At 38.9% G+C, this 15,858-nt stretch overlaps 1 protein-coding gene across 1 annotated transcript; it reads right to left on the bottom strand.

Annotated features, from left to right (window-relative positions):
- Window positions 1-4,848: 4,848 nt before the first annotated feature.
- Window positions 4,849-7,568, bottom strand: LOC116326548 (galactose-specific lectin nattectin-like). Its single transcript, XM_031747892.2, has 6 exons — window positions 7,489-7,568; window positions 7,333-7,408; window positions 5,726-5,835; window positions 5,491-5,625; window positions 5,242-5,353; window positions 4,849-5,050 (listed from the first exon to the last, which is right to left on the bottom strand). Exons 2-6 carry the CDS (start codon window positions 7,391-7,393, stop codon window positions 4,968-4,970), a joined length of 501 nt encoding a protein of 166 aa, XP_031603752.1. The 5' UTR covers window positions 7,394-7,408; window positions 7,489-7,568; the 3' UTR covers window positions 4,849-4,967.
- Window positions 7,569-15,858: the final 8,290 nt, after the last annotated feature.

Raw genomic sequence — 15,858 nt, 5'->3', positions numbered from 1 at the left:
TCACACAATGAGCTCAGGCACTAGGCGACTGAGCACAGAGGAAAGCAAATCATTTGTACTGTACAAATAATGTAAATATGACGGTGCATCACAAAAGATTAATATCAAACTGATCACTTGACCCATATTATGTTACTTGCTCTTTGAGTGAATCAACAAATGGCGAAATGAAAAGCCGAACAACAATGTTGTTTTTTTTGAGAGTCTTTGCTTACTTGTGTGTTTATTTCATATTTTCAGTTGTTACCCTCCACGGCTAAACAAACCACTCTAAATCGGTTTCAGTTATGTACTGATGAACACAACAATGGACATAAGGGGCTTCTTTCAAAGAAAAAACTCAGGTAGATGTTATTTTATATATTATGCTTTGTACAGGGTGGGCCATTTATATGGATACACCGTAATAAAATGGGAATGGTTGGTGATATTAAAGTCCTGTTTGTGGCACATTAGTATATGTGAGGGGGCAAACTCCTCAAGATGGGTGGTGACCATGGTGGCCATTTAGAAGTCGGCCATCTTGGATACAACTTTTGTTTTTTCAATAGGAAGAGGGCCATGTGACACATCAAACTTATTGGTAATGTCACAAGAAAAACAATGGTGTGCTTGGTTTCAACGTAACTTTATTCTTTCATGAGTTATTTACAAGTTTCTCTTTGTTCACAGCCATTGACATGTCGAAGAGGTTAACACGTGAGGAGCGGATCGAAATTGTGTTGATATTTGGTGAACACAGTAACCGGGTCATTGCAGCAGATTTCAATGCAAGACACCCTACGAGACCACCCATCTCCCATGCTACAGTTAGCAAACTGCTTGCTAAGTTTCATGAAACTGGTTCAGTGTTGGATTTGCCAAAATGTGGACGCAAGAAAACTGTCACTAATGAAGAAACATCAGTGGCTGTCCTAGCTTCATTCAGCAAGAGCCCACAGCGTAGCACTTGCCGCATGTCACTGGAGAGTGGCATTAGTCGAACATCCCTTCCGCGGATATTAGCTACTCACAAATGGCCAGTGATGGGAATAACGGCGTTACAAGTAACGGCGTTACTTTTTTCAGTAACGAGTAATCTAACTAATTACTATTCCTATCGTTACAACGGCGTTACAGTTACTAACAAGGTAACGTGGTCCGTTACTATTTTTCAACAAACAGACGGTTGAAGCTGTGTTCAGCTTACCGCATCTTATATCAGCTGCACGGAAGTAGCTGTAAGTAATCTGGACGCTACAGCTTTAAGCAGCTGCGCGCTCCCACAGACAGACTATCACTTTTTGGCACAACACCTGGAGCTCAGGGGGCAAAACAATCGCATGAGTGCTGCTGTTTGACTGAGGAAGAATAAAGTAGTCGTGGTAAGTCAATCACATGACCACTTAAAGACAAAGCAACAAGGTGCCAGTTTTTAAATTGTGTCGATAGGCCACGTAAAACCAGAATCATGATAAACAAGATATACGCGGCGTTTTTTCCTCAATAGTTTCGCCACGTTAGCGCTAGCAAGCACTCTCTGCTTATGAGCAAAAAAACAAAACAAAAAAAAGTTTTAGGAGTGACGGCGAGAGAGAGAAAGAGAGAGGGAGAGAGAGAAAGAGAAAGAGAGAGGGAGTATTGAGATGTGAGAGATTTGTGACGTTTAGTGTGTTTGGAGTGTGTAGTTAATGTGTTGTCTTGTGTAGTTAGTGTGTAGTGTTGTGGATAGTTTTGTGTTGTGTGTCAGAACAATGAGGCGACTGCTGTCTCCAGGTAGAAACAGGAGTGATACACCTGCTGCTGTCAGACCTGCAGGTATCAGGCTGTGATGTTCTCCTTTATAGTGGACAGAAATTTTTGAAGTGGCACAAATAATTTGTGTGGCATCTTATTGAAGAACAGCTGATTGTTCTTTAAATAGTTTGAAATGGTTATTTAAAAAAGGGGTAAAAAGTAAATGGATGCAAATAACTTTGTTGTTTGCAAAACTTGTGCAGAGGATTTTAAAATTGACAATTTATATTTGCATTTAAAGTTATGAAATATGATTCATTAAAGACGTTTATTGTTGTTACAGTAAAAATATAACTTTTTCTACTCTGATTTTATGTTTTTTGTCTGATTTTAGATCAATTCTGGTTATACAGTATGACAAAATGAGAACATAACTGTAAATTCAGGCACGTGAGGTTGTGCTAAAAAGAATGATACCAAACAAGGCAAAGTAAATAGTTTTTAAAGGTAAAATGTGGAGAGAAAATCAAGAGTAGTAAAAAAATGGCCAATTATAACCTGGACGCCAGAGGGTTAAACGTTCTTTGTTTTGTTTTTTTTAAGTAACGCAATAGTTACTTTTCCAAGTAATTAATTACTTTTAGAATATTGTATCTCAGTTACTAACTCAGTTACTTTTTTGAAGAAGTAACTAGTAACTATAATTGAATTACTATTTCAAAGTAACTTGCCCAACACTGCAAATGGCACCCTTACAAACTCCAGCTACTGCAGCATCTCAACGAGGATGACCCAGATCGGCGCACAGAATTTGCAGAAAGGGCAAAATAAAAATTGGAACAGGACCCTCAGTTCACGCAGAAGATTTTGTTCAGTGATGAGGCAAACTTTTATGTGAATGGTGAAGTTAACAAACGAAACCACCGCTATTGGTCTGACACTAACCCACATTGGATGGATCCCTCCAAGACTGTTGGAACAACAAAAGTGATGGTTTGGTGTGGTATATGGGGTACAACGATAGTGGGTCCATTCTTCATCAATGGAAACCTCAAGGCCACTGGATATTTGAAATTGCTACATGATGATGTGTTTCCCTCTTTATGCACTGAAGCTGGCACGTTCCCTGAGTTTTTCCAGCAAGATGGTGCACCACCACATTATGGGTGCCAGGTGCGAGCATTCCTAGATGAACAGTTTCCTGGAAAGTGGATTGGTCGTCGTGGGCCAGTTGAATGGCGCCCAAGGTCTCCCGATCTGACCCCCTTAGACTTTTATCTTTGGGGACATCTGAAGGCAATTGTCTATGGTGTGAAGATACGAGATGTGCAGCACCTGAAACTACGGATACTGGATGCCTGTGCTGGCATTTCTCCTGCGGTGTTGCTATCAGTGTGTGAAGAATGGGAGAAGAGGGTTGCATTGACAATCCAACACAATGGGCAGCACATTGAACACATTTTATAAGTGGTCAGAAACTTGTAAATAACTGATGAAAGAATAAAGTTACGTTGAAACCAAGCACACCATTGTTTTTCTTGTGACATTGTGCAATATATTTCTATGCAAATCAAGAGAATTTTCAATACAGCAGTATATTCACATTTGAAACCAAATATTTACAAACACTTTAGGGAAAAAACATAAAAACATTATTTTACTGGTAAACATCAATTTAGAGTAAAGTTGTTTTGTGCTAGATAAATAAATATTGAAATATCTTTTGAATTAGTTAAATGTCAGAATAAAGACAGAGCTGTCTATTTTCTATCACTTTCATCAAATTTAGGAGTACATGTACACTAACTTTATTGTTAATTAATAAGAAAACTCCAGACTCCAGATTCCATTCTGAGCTTAAGAAGCTTCTGATAGGTTCGTAGAGTCCATGTGAGTAAATTGGTGGCACACCTGTGGATGCATATAAGGCAAAACACAGAGCCTGTTTCTGTGACATGTGAAAATCAAGAAATATCAACCAAAACACCAGGAAAAGAATTGTGGACCTCCATAAGTGTGGCTCAATTTTGAATGCAATTTGGTGCCATTTGCAATTAAGAAATACAGATAGTTTCTCTCTTTACTCTTAAAGTTAACAAATATGTTTTTTATATTTATCAATCTAAAAAAATAAACATTTAGTCTGATTTGATGTTACAATTAAAAAAGTGTTTGTGTTTTTATCTGAAGAGTATGTAAATATCTGGTTTCAACTGTATATTTGATGATGTTGGTGTTTGGCTTGATTGTCAGCACAAAGAGGGAGAGAGAGGAACAGAGAGGGAGAGAGAGAGGGGAATGAGGACAGAATAGAGATGGAACAAGAGCAGGTGAGACACACGTTAGTCACATGGTTGTTTAACAAAACTCATCAGAACATGTATCTCGTACCTAGTGTATCTTTTTAGGTTTGTTATTTTTCAAATTCTACATTTATTAAGTTATGCAGGCTTGTTTGCACAACAAGGCTAAATAGTTATATAAACTTTTCTGAATAGTGTACTTTGGTAGAATTAAAAAATAAGTGTAGTGCAGGTCTATGATGATTTTTAGTGCTAGTATCATCTAGTTCTGATTCTGGTTCTGTCTTGGTTAAGTCCTAAGTAGTCCTGATTTTGAACTGTTGTAGTCCTGTTTTAATTCCGGATCAGTTCTGGGTCTGGTTGAATTGGGGTTTAGTCCCTGTGTCTTGATACAGCCCTGATTTTGTTCTGCCTTGCTGCTTAATTGAAAAAATAGTTTAAGGTGTCCTGCATATGCGATATATATTTCTTTTCTTATATGAAATTATTCTTTCAAAACACAGCCTAATAAATGTTAAACTTCACAGCATGTTTTGTCAGTCCTTTGTAACCCCCCCCCACACACACACACACACACGCACGCATACTACCCTTCAGGGCTAAGCCCCGGGTGTACAAAATGTCTGGCTCCGCCTCTGGTAACAGCAATATAGGGCCTGGATTTCCTTGGTATTGGTGCACACATAGATACATATTGGGTTGACTAGGTAGAAACAGCTGCAGAGAGAGCACACAGACAAATACCACAGCAGGTCCTGCTGTATTTGCAAAAAAAATGCAAATGTTAGACCCTTGAAAAACAGAGCAAAGACTCACAGACCGGTTTGATTCAAAGCTTAATAGTTTATTTCAGAAGCAGAGAGAGAACAATTTGTTCTGGAAAACAAAGTTTAGCGAAAGAAAATAAGTCAAGATGTAAAAGTTGCTTCTTTGCCAGATGCCTTCATGTCAGCCTAAGAACGAAAGCATGTTCTTGACACAGACGTATGGGTGTCTGATGCCACAGTGCTGATCATCCCAGCAGTCTTTTCCTGAAAGCACCAAAAATCAGCATTCATTGAAATCACATGGACACTTATATATACTTTCCTGTCATTCATATGAAATATTCAGTCAACATTTATTACTATTTGTAACCCAAAGAAGTAGTCATTTACTTTTTCTTTCTTTAGCATTCACAGAATGTTACATTATGCTTTCAGGAATTCTTTGGGAGATTTACCTAGCCAGTTCATTGTCATGCAGTTCTGATTGCCTGAAAAGTTGTCAGGCTGTGTGCGACACCAGCGTGTATAACTGAAGCGAGTTCCATCGATCCAAAACCAGTAACGCTCCTAGAAAACAAAAAAGGAGAGTCAATGACACACTTTAAAACAAGCTACATCCTCCAAATATAAATATGTAGAGAAACTGTATTATCAGTGCAATTAACTTTATAACTGTCAGAACTTATATAGTGATGGTACTATACCACTTGTCCATCAGAGCCTCCAATCCATGTTTCTCCATTGGCATGAGTGGCATGATATATAACCTTGCGAATGAAGTAGTAGTCCCTGATATTGCGTACGGATGCCAGGTTTGCATTCACAGACTCACAGGCTCTCTAAAGTGGTTGACAGACAGCAGAATTACAAAGTATCAACATATTAAAGTAAATAAACAGGGGAAAAAAATACATGGTCTATTAACATCACTGTTTTTACCTGAGCCTCAGCCCAGTTCAAAGGATTCGAATAATAACGGAAGCATCGGTAGCCGTACTTATTCCAGCCATGGGGACAACATATGGCTCTTTTCTCTACATGATGTTGTCCTGAAAACAAACAAAGAATACTTAGTAGCTACCAACAAATGATTTTTAGATGCTGGTACTAACTTTGTAAATTAATTTTTTTTTCTGAGCTTTAAAACAATTTTTTTGTACATCAAACTCATTCACATGCTGTCCTTCTGTTCATCATGACATAATTATTGTGATTAGTTTGTTAGAAATCTAGAAAATGTGATTCGCTCCGGACTTCAGCTACAATGAAAAAAAAGACACAAAGCTGGAGTTTTTTTGTGTTAGCTGCATAGCTGCCTCTTCTTCTCTCATTCTCTCCCCTCCCTCTCCTGTTGCTACTTCAGTCATGAAACTGATCAATGATCAGCTGATCGTCTCTCTTGTTTGTTTATCTCCCACTTTGCGCCAGAAAGTGGAAACCGACGGATGTCGCGCTAAACAACAGCAGCACATTCAAGCTTGATCAGCTGTTGTTAGAATGTATTTAATATTACTTTCTAGTATCAGCTGATATTTGCTGGAGCCACAGCTGTAAAAGCTGCTGCTCATGATATCGGGTTGGATATGTGGTGAGAGGGAAACATGAAGGTGATACAAATCATACATATATACCAACAAGACAGTGTACATCACTGTCACAACAGCGTTTGTTGTAGTTCAAAGGCTTTATGGTTTTTCCTATAATATCTGGTGGTGCAGTCGGCCGATTTTTTTGTCAGTTCAGCTTTATATATTATCACTCGGTGGGTAACAGGCATCTCCGAAAACGTTAGAGCACTTATGCAAATATGTGATGTCTTAATAAGTCCAGCACATATTTGAAGTTTACACAGCACCATTCTCGCATGAAAATATCTTAAAAGTTTATTTTGTGACCCAGAAAGAGTAATATTTCAAACTCCGCCACTCTGTGTTCCTCCGCCACTGCCTCGTTTGAGTTTTGGATGAAATGGATTCTGGGATATTGCATTTCGTCATTTCAAGCTGATTGGAGACCAAAACAGCCATCAACATCAGATTTTTTTTGCATCCAAGTCTGTGATTGGCTGGTTTTGTGGCACAAATATAAGGGTGTACAGAAAGAGTTGAGCGCGCACGGGCAGAAATGTTGAGAGCGCAAACAACACATTGCGAGCAAGCGCAAATGCAAAAACTGAGCGAGAGGGGCTGCTATTGTGTGTGTGTATGGATAATAGCAAACACTGAAATACATTTTTTGCACGCAGCAATGAATTTTGTTCACTCAAATTTAGCTTTTCTTCGCTCAAAATAAATTTCTCCTCAAAATGCAACACTTGCACTTGCAATTTTTTTTTATGTGCGCTTAATTTTTTTTTTACGTGCGCTCAAAGTAGTGGCACAAAAATAAGGCCATAGTTGCTGCCCCTTTCTGGATGAGGCAGACAAATTAAAACATCAGATGTTGGCAGATACTTAATTTTCTATTTATTATGTTTCCACACATGCTGTATATTGCAATATTTAGTCATTTGCAATTACTAAAAGTTTACATACTGCAATACTCACCAGCAGCAGTCGTCAGACCCAGCATTGCACAAAGTAGTGCAGACACAGTCAGCAGCTTCATGGTGATGTTTAGTATCTGTGAAAAACAAAAGACCCAAAGTGACATGTAGTTCATTAAAGAAAGGGTAGAAGATAATCTGAGAGCTTGAAGCCCACCTTTTGTAGAATATCTTGTTTTATTTCTTTTCAGCACAAACCAGTAGCTTCAGCCTTCCAGTGAGAAGGTGCTGAACAGCTCCAAGATCAGTGATTATATACTGTTTTTGAAATTTCAAACTCAGGAAATGACATTGAAAAAAATTGACTGACTCATGTCAGCCAGACATTCATTGCACATTTTTATTTCTCAATCAACATCAAAATAACTGCCTCATCGTGACTAGGGATGGGAATTAATAAAATTTTCATGATTCCGATTCCATTTTCGATCCTGTTTAACCATTTGATTCTTTATCGATTCTCCTATTAATTCTTGTTTTTAAAAAAAGGAGAACACTAAGGTCGATTAGCTTAGAACTTTGTTTTATATCTTCTCTTGAACAAGATAAAAATTTAGGAGTAACATGGCCTTACAAACCCAACAGTGAGATCTTAAGAGATCCACAGCCTACGGTTCTTTGATGGGGTGTCACAGGGTCCCCAGGAAAAAAAATTGTAAAAGTAAAATATTAATAAAATAAATATTCTTCTGTAGCATTAACAAAGTATAACATAAATTATTCTGTAGCAATTACACAAGAATCTCCAGTAATGTTCCTGCCTACAATTAAACACATTCACTTACTGAAAATCAGGGGCATCTACTGTGGCAAATGGGTGCAAGCCTTTTACCACAAACTTAGTCACTGCTCGGTGACTCACCAGCATCTGAGCCAGCCAGACTCTGTCCGTCTCTCTCATCATGGTCACCTAAATGCAGCGCACAGTAATAGCAGGTTTTGTAATAAGGCAGATCGCGCTAACATAATATGCACTGTTAGTTGATTATTTACCTGCCGTATTAACGGGAGAGGATGTGCAAACGTTACCGCTGCTGCTGGGTTGAGATTCACGAGTCCTGAGCGGAATTAAAAACACGACATTTATTTAAGGTTATCATGTGTTTTGTAAGCGAATGCTTTTGCATATTCGTAGTGTTTCCTCCCTTAAATGAAATATCTACTTTGCAAGTATTGCAAGTTGCCCTGTTGTCATCCGTTCTCGTAAAGTATAACCAAACTTTTGAGCGTTTGTGCCGCTTAAGCCATGTTTCCTGCCAGGTAAGTGACGCTCCACAACGTGGTGATGTTATTCGAGGTGACTGGAATCAATAGGGGAATCATTTGCAGAAATGACAAACAATTCCAATTAATTGAAACAGTGGGAACCGGTTCTCAACAAGAACCGGTTTTCGATTCCCATCCTTAATCGTGACTACATTTTACACATTAACTGGTCAACAAAGAGGTTCTACAGCGTAATACCACAGAACATCCAGTTAAGGGAGAAGGTTTTTATAATTATATAATATAATGTAATTAGTGTTGTTCTCAATGTAATCATAAAATAAAATATCCCTTCTGTTTACAAAGGCCAAAAATTTGCTGCAACTCCTTAAAAATCCAGCTTCACTCAATGTCACTTATCAGTTGATTTATTCTGTAGCTCTGGAGAAAAACACAAGAAGAAATGATGTAACATTAGACTGTTATGATGATCATGATTATTTAGGAGTTTTTGGATAGCGTTCAGAAAAACACCCTCCCAGCATGTTTTATCTGTAACAATGATTGCATGCCCTCATTCCTGTCCCTTTGCCAGTAAACTATTAACATATGACATATGGCATGATGTTGATTAAAGATATACTGCATGATTGAGTATCATCACTGCTCAGAGCCTGCATTTCACAAAGAAATGCAGACACAGCCAGAAGCTACATGGTGATATTTAGTACATCCATATATTCATATGGAAGTACTAAATATGTGTTGACCACATGCTATCCAAACTATCAGTTCAATTCAATTTTATTTATAAAGTACAGTGCCAAATCAGAACATAAGTTGCCTCGAGACAACTATTGTAAGGTAAAGACCCTCCAATAAAAACATTTTTTTAAAAATCCGAGAAAACCCCAACAATTATTTGACCCCGTATGAGCAAGCACTTTGGCAAAAGTGGGGAGGAAAAATTCCCTTTTAACAGGAAGAAACCTCCAGCAGAACCAGGTTCAGGAGGGGGTGACCATCTGCTGCGACCGGTTGGGGTGAGGGGAGGAAGACAGGGCACTGGGCAAAAGGGTTAAACATTTGACAGGTTGCCAGGCTATGGCATGGCCAACATAGAGGGAGTGAGAGAGAGAACTATTCATAGTGTTCACACCTGTTTTCAGAAGACTTAAAATCTTTGAACCAGGGGAGAAAGCCAGTACCCAGAGAGAATCCATGCAAAAGGATGCCAGCTCGCTGGCAGGTTCAAACCATGATCTGTCTTGCAGTGAAGTGACAGTATAATTACTGCAGGTGATTTGCAAACTTTAAAGTTTGGTGGAGAAGGGGTGATACTGTGGCTTGTTTTGCTGAGGATGGCCCATTAGTTGCACTGATGGGACAATTTGGACAGTTACATGCTTCTAGAGCAGACTTACTGCTGTTTTAGAAGCTTGATGGTTTTCTGCATGAAGCACAAAACTAGGTTTAATAGCGATCAGGCATTCATAAACATTTATGTTCCCTTGGTCAAAACAGTTAAAAACGATTAATCCTTTAAGACCTACCATAGAACCAAATCCGCCAGAGCTTACTTTATATTTTTACATGCTGTAGTGCCATTTTTGGGAGCATTTCAAGTTGCTATACATCAATTAAACTGTTATAGTCCAAATTTTAATAATATGTATGCATGAAGTCCATAGTAATTACATAAATTGCAAAAAATTCCAAAAAACTACAAAAAAATTAAAAATCGTTTTTGTTTTTGTTATATATATTTCTAGTTAGAGAAATTTAAGAGGCTTATCCCTCAAAACTGTAAATACATAAAAGTTGCAAAAAATAGTTGACAACAACAGCAAATTTATTTTGAGTGTCTTCATAGTTTTATTTTTCAGATACACCAATTTTTATATACTGCAGAAAAAACGAAAAACAATCCTATAATGCAAATTTGCAAAGAAAACAGCATGTGCATCAAAATAAACTATTTAAATCAGTGCAATTTGAGTTCTAAGTATCCCAGAAACTATTCAGAAAAGCATAAAGTCAAACATGACTTTTAAAAACACTGGTATAGGCTTATAAGGCCTACAAGTAAAAAAGCTACATTTTCCTCGGAAATGACGTCACTTCCGGTTTCGAGCAGGTAATGTCGGACATGCGATTGCTGACGTCTATTTCAATGTAGGAAGTGCTATGAACAGCTGATCGGATCGGCAAAGCGTGTTTCTGGAATATTATGTTTTTGTTCCTGCAAGCGCTTTTTATGCTATTTTTGCAAAGCTATATGTGGAAGGAAACCGTGACCTAGGACAAGCTGATGGCATAAGATGTAAGTACAACTCCTCCAGTTTCATATGCAAAAAAAAATTATTGTGCTAGCTTATGTGGTTCCGGTTCTACGGGGATTTAAAAATAGTTACGCAAAACGGAGCGTGCCCGCTCCGACCGGCTTTAAAGGGTTAACTAAAGATGAAACCATAACTGTTGCGAAATAATGTCTGAACCTCAGTTCTCCTCTTAATCATGTGTTTGTTTTAGCTGTTTATGTCATCATTTCTATTAATGTTACTTCCGTTTTCAATTAGATGTGATATAGTATAGTACAGTATGGCAATGTAAAAGGTGACATGCAGGATAGAAAAAGGGGAAGGAGGGAGGATATAATAGAAGGCTAGAGCCTATTCTATTACATTATGTGATGGCATGCCATATCTGGCTCGATTGTGGTTTTGGGTTATGTGGCCCAGGGTCATAGAAAATAGGTCTGGCCCGGATCTGGCATCAAGTTGGCACTTCTGACTGACTGGTGTCATGGCAGATGTGGGCCAGGTATGGCAATGACGCTTAAGGCCTCGCTCCGGGCAGGTCACCTACTGATCGGAAGGTTAGTGGTTCAATTCCTGGTTCCTCCAGTCTGCAAGAGTGTGAATGTGTATGAATGTAGTTAGGAAGCACTCAGTTTAGACAAAGTGTGTGATTGGGTGAATGTGGCATGTTTTGTAGAGCACTTTGAGTAATCCGGGAGAGTAGAAAAGCGCCATATAAGAATCAGTCCATTCACTGTCTGAACAGAGTTTTGTCATGTTACTTTTAATATAGTGAAACTCAGAACAGGAATACACAGAGCCAGGCTTCACACAGTCATGAGGGATTGCACAACAATGAACAGATAGAGATAATACAGTGGCTTGCAAAAGTATTCGGCCCCCTTGAACTTTTCCACATTTTGTCACATTACAGCCACAAACATGAATCAATGTTATTGGAATTCCACGTGAAAGACCAACACAAAGTGGTGTACACGTGAGAAGTGGAATGAAAATCATACATGATTCCAAACATTTTTTACAAATAAACAACTGAAAAGTGGGGTGTGCATAATTATTCAGCCCCCTGAGTCGATACTTCGTAAAACCACTTTTTGCTGCAATTACAGCTGCCAGTCTTTTAGGGTATGTCTCTACCAGCTTTGCACATCTACAGACTGAAATTCTTGCCCATTCTTCTTTGCAAAACAGCTCCAGCTCAGTCAGATTAGATGGACAGCGTTTGTGAACAGCAGTTTTCAGATCTTGCCACAGATTCTCGATTGGATTTAGATCTGGACTTTGACTGGGCCATTCTAACACATGGATATGTTTTGTTTTAAACCATTCCATTGTTGCCCTGGCTTTATGTTTAGGGTCGTTGTCCTGCTGGAAGGTGAACCTCCGCCCCAGTCTCAAGTCTTTTGCAGACTCCAAGAGGTTTTCTTCCAAGATTGCCCTGTATTTGGCTCCATCCATCTTCCCATCAACTCTGACCAGCTTCCCTGTCCCTGCTGAAGAGAAGCACCCCCAGAGCATGATGCTGCCACCACCATATTTGACAGTGGGGATGGTGTGTTCAGAGTGATGTGCAGTGTTAGTTTTCCGCCACACATAGCGTTTTGCATTTTGGCCAAAAGTTCCATTTTGGTCTCATCTGACCAGAGCACCTTCTTCCACATGTTTGCTGTGTCCCCCACATGGCTTGTGGCAAACTGCAAACAGGCTGCTTATGGTTTTCTGTTGACAATGGCTTTCTTCTTGCCACTCTTCCATAAAGGCCAACTTTGTGCAGTGCACGACTAATAGTTGTCCTATGGACAGATTCCCCCACCTGAGCTGTAGATCTCTGCAGCTCGTCCAGAGTCACCATGGGCCTCTTGGCTGCATTTCTGATCAGCGCTCTCCTTGTTCGGCCTGTGAGTTTAGGTGGACGGCCTTGTCTTGGTAGGTTTACAGTTGTGCCATACTCCTTCCATTTCTGAATGATGGCTTGAACAGTGCTCCGTGGGATGTTCAAGGCTTGGGAAATCTTTTTGTAGCCTAAGCCTGCTTTAAATTTCTCGATAACTTTATCTCTGACCTGTCTGGTGTGTTCTTTGGACTTCATGGTGTTGTTGCTCCCAATATTCTCTTAGAGAACCTCTGAGGCCGTCACAGGGCAGTTGTGGAGCTGTTTTGCAAAGAATTATGGGCAAGAATTTCAGTCTGTAGATGTGCAAAGCTGGTAGAGACATACCCTAAAAGACTGGCAGCTGTAATTGCAGCAAAAGGTGGTTCTACAAACTATTGACTCAGGGGGCTGAATAATTATGCACACCCCACTTTTCAGTTATTTATTTGTAAAAAATGTTTGGAATCATGTATGATTTTCGTTCCACTTCTCACGTGTACACCACTTTGTATTGGTCTTTCACCTGGAATTCCAATGAAATTGATTCATGTTTGTGGCTGTAATGTGACAAAATGTGGAAAAGTTCAAGGGGGCCGAATACTTTTGCAAACCACTGTACATTTCCAGATCTAAAGGAAAATAAATAAAGAAAAATAAAATGAAACACATACGTACACATTTATAGGAGCATCAAATTTTAAAATATTTAAAGGTCTTTTTTCTTCTAGAACATGGCTTTTTGTGTACATTTTGGTCATATAAGGATATGTAATCAACTTTTGTGTAAACAGGTTATATTTAAAGTATTTACTGTTCTCAAAAGTCAAACTAGGTTGAAAAAAAAGAAGTGCACATCTAAGCCTGTGACTGGCAGATAAAGACATTATCATGGTATCATCAATTAGCCAAGAACCTTACTCATATTCTGAAGAAGGAAAATCTTTCAAAACTGAAGTTCAAACATTATTTCACAAGATGTATGGTTTACTGCCTAACCCAGTATGCTCAATTGTGTCTACCATGTGCAATATTTTTGAATTCCTGATCAGTATTTAACTTTAATTTGTCCTTCATCTTTAAAACCCTGCTAAAATGAAAAAATAATTGTACAGCTTAAAAAAAACATTAGAAAACCAGTTAAATTAAATTACATTAGTTGGAAAACTGTATCATACTGCAATAAATTTAATGACATTTCTCTCATAAGAACTTAAGGTACAAAGTATTGATGGAGTTTATTTTTAAATAAAAGTAAAACTTAAAAAAAAGACTGAATTCAATTCAATTATCAATTCAATTCAATTTTATTTATATAGCACCAAATCACAACAAAAGTCGCCTCAAGGCGCTTTATATTGTACAGTAGATACAGAGAAAAACCCAACAATCATATGACCCCCTATGAGCAAGCACTTTGGTGACAGTGGGAAGGAAAAACTCCCTTTTAACAGGAAGAAACGTCCGGCAGAACCAGGCTCAGGGAGGGTCGGCCATCTGTTGTTTGGGGTGAGAGAAGGAAGACAGGATGAAAGACATGCTGTGGAAGAGAGACAGAGATTAATAAGAAGTAATGATTTGATGCAGAGAGGTCTATTAACACATAGTGAGTGAGAAAGGTGAGTGGAAAGGAAAAACTCAATGCATCATGGGAATCCCCGGCAGCCTACGTCTATTGCAGCATAACTAAGGGAGGATTCAGGGTCACCTGGTCCAGCCCTAACTATATGCTTTAGCAAAGAGGAAAGTTTGAAGCCTAATCTTGAAAGTAGAGATAGTGTCTGTCTCCCGAATCCAAACTGGAAGCTGGTTCCACAGAAGAGGGGCCTGAAAACTGAAGGCTCTGCCTCCCATTCTACTTTTAAATACTCTAGGAACAACAAGTAGGCCTGCAGTGCGAGAGCGAAGTGCTCTAATAGGGTGATATGGTACTACAAGGTCATTAAGATAAGATAAGGGCCTGATTATTTAAGACCTTGAATGTGAGGAGCAGGATTTTGAATTCAATTCTGGATTTAACAGGAAGCCAATGAAGGGAAGCCAAAACAGGAGAAATATGCTCTCTCTTTCTAGTCCCTGTCAGGACTCTTGCTGCAGCATTTTGGATTAGCTGAAGGCTTTTCAGCGAGTTTTTTGGACATCCTGATAATAATGAATTACAGTAGTCCAGCCTGGAAGTAATAAATGCATGAACTAGTTTTTCAGCATCACTCTGAGACAGGATATTTCTAACTTTAGAGATGTTGCGCAAATGGAAGAAAGCAGTCTTACATATTTGTTTAATATGTGCGTTGAAGGACATGTCCTGGTCAAAAATGACTCAAGGTTCCTCACAGCATTACTGGAGGCCAAGGTAATGCCATCCAGAGTAAGAATCTGGTTAGATACCATATTTCTAAGATTTTCAGGGCCGAGTACAATAACCTCAGTTTTATCTGAATTAAGAAGCAGAAAGTTAGCGGCCATCCAGGTCTTTATGTCTTTAAGACATTCCTGCAGTTTAACTAATTGGTGTGTGTTACCTGGCTTCATGGATAGATAGAGCTGCGTGTCATCTGCATAGCAGTGAAAATTTATGCTATGTCTTCTAATGATGCTGCCTAGGGGAAGCATGTATAATGTAAATAGAATTGGTCCTAGCACTGAACCCTGTGGAACACCATAATTGACCTTAGTGTGTGAAGAGGACTCTCCATTTACATGTAGAAATTGGAGTCTATTAGATAGATATGATACAAACCACTGCAGTGCAGTACCTGTAATACCTACAGCGTACTCTAATAGAATATTATGGTCAACAGTAACAAACGCAGCACTGAGGTCTAGCAGGACAAGCACAGAGATGAGTCCACTGTCAGAGGCCATAAGAAGATCATTTGTAACCTTCACTAAAGCTGTTTCTGTGCTGTGCTGAGCTCTGAAACCTGACTGAAACTCTTCAAATAAGCCATTCCTCTGCAGATGATCTGTTAGCTGTTTGACAACTACTCTTTCAAGGATTTTTGATATGAAAGGAAGGTTGGAGATTGGCCTATAATTAGCTAAGACAGCTGGGTCTAGAGATGGCTTTTTAAGTAAAGGTTTAACTACAGCCACCTTGAAGGCCTGTGGTACATAGCCGATTATTAGA

The sequence above is a fragment of the Oreochromis aureus genome, linkage group 3 (assembly GCF_013358895.1).
Source record: "Oreochromis aureus strain Israel breed Guangdong linkage group 3, ZZ_aureus, whole genome shotgun sequence".
NCBI lineage: Eukaryota > Metazoa > Chordata > Actinopteri > Cichliformes > Cichlidae > Oreochromis > Oreochromis aureus.
Note: the sequence above shows the minus strand (reverse complement) of the source record. Positions and strands in the feature narration are given on the sequence as shown.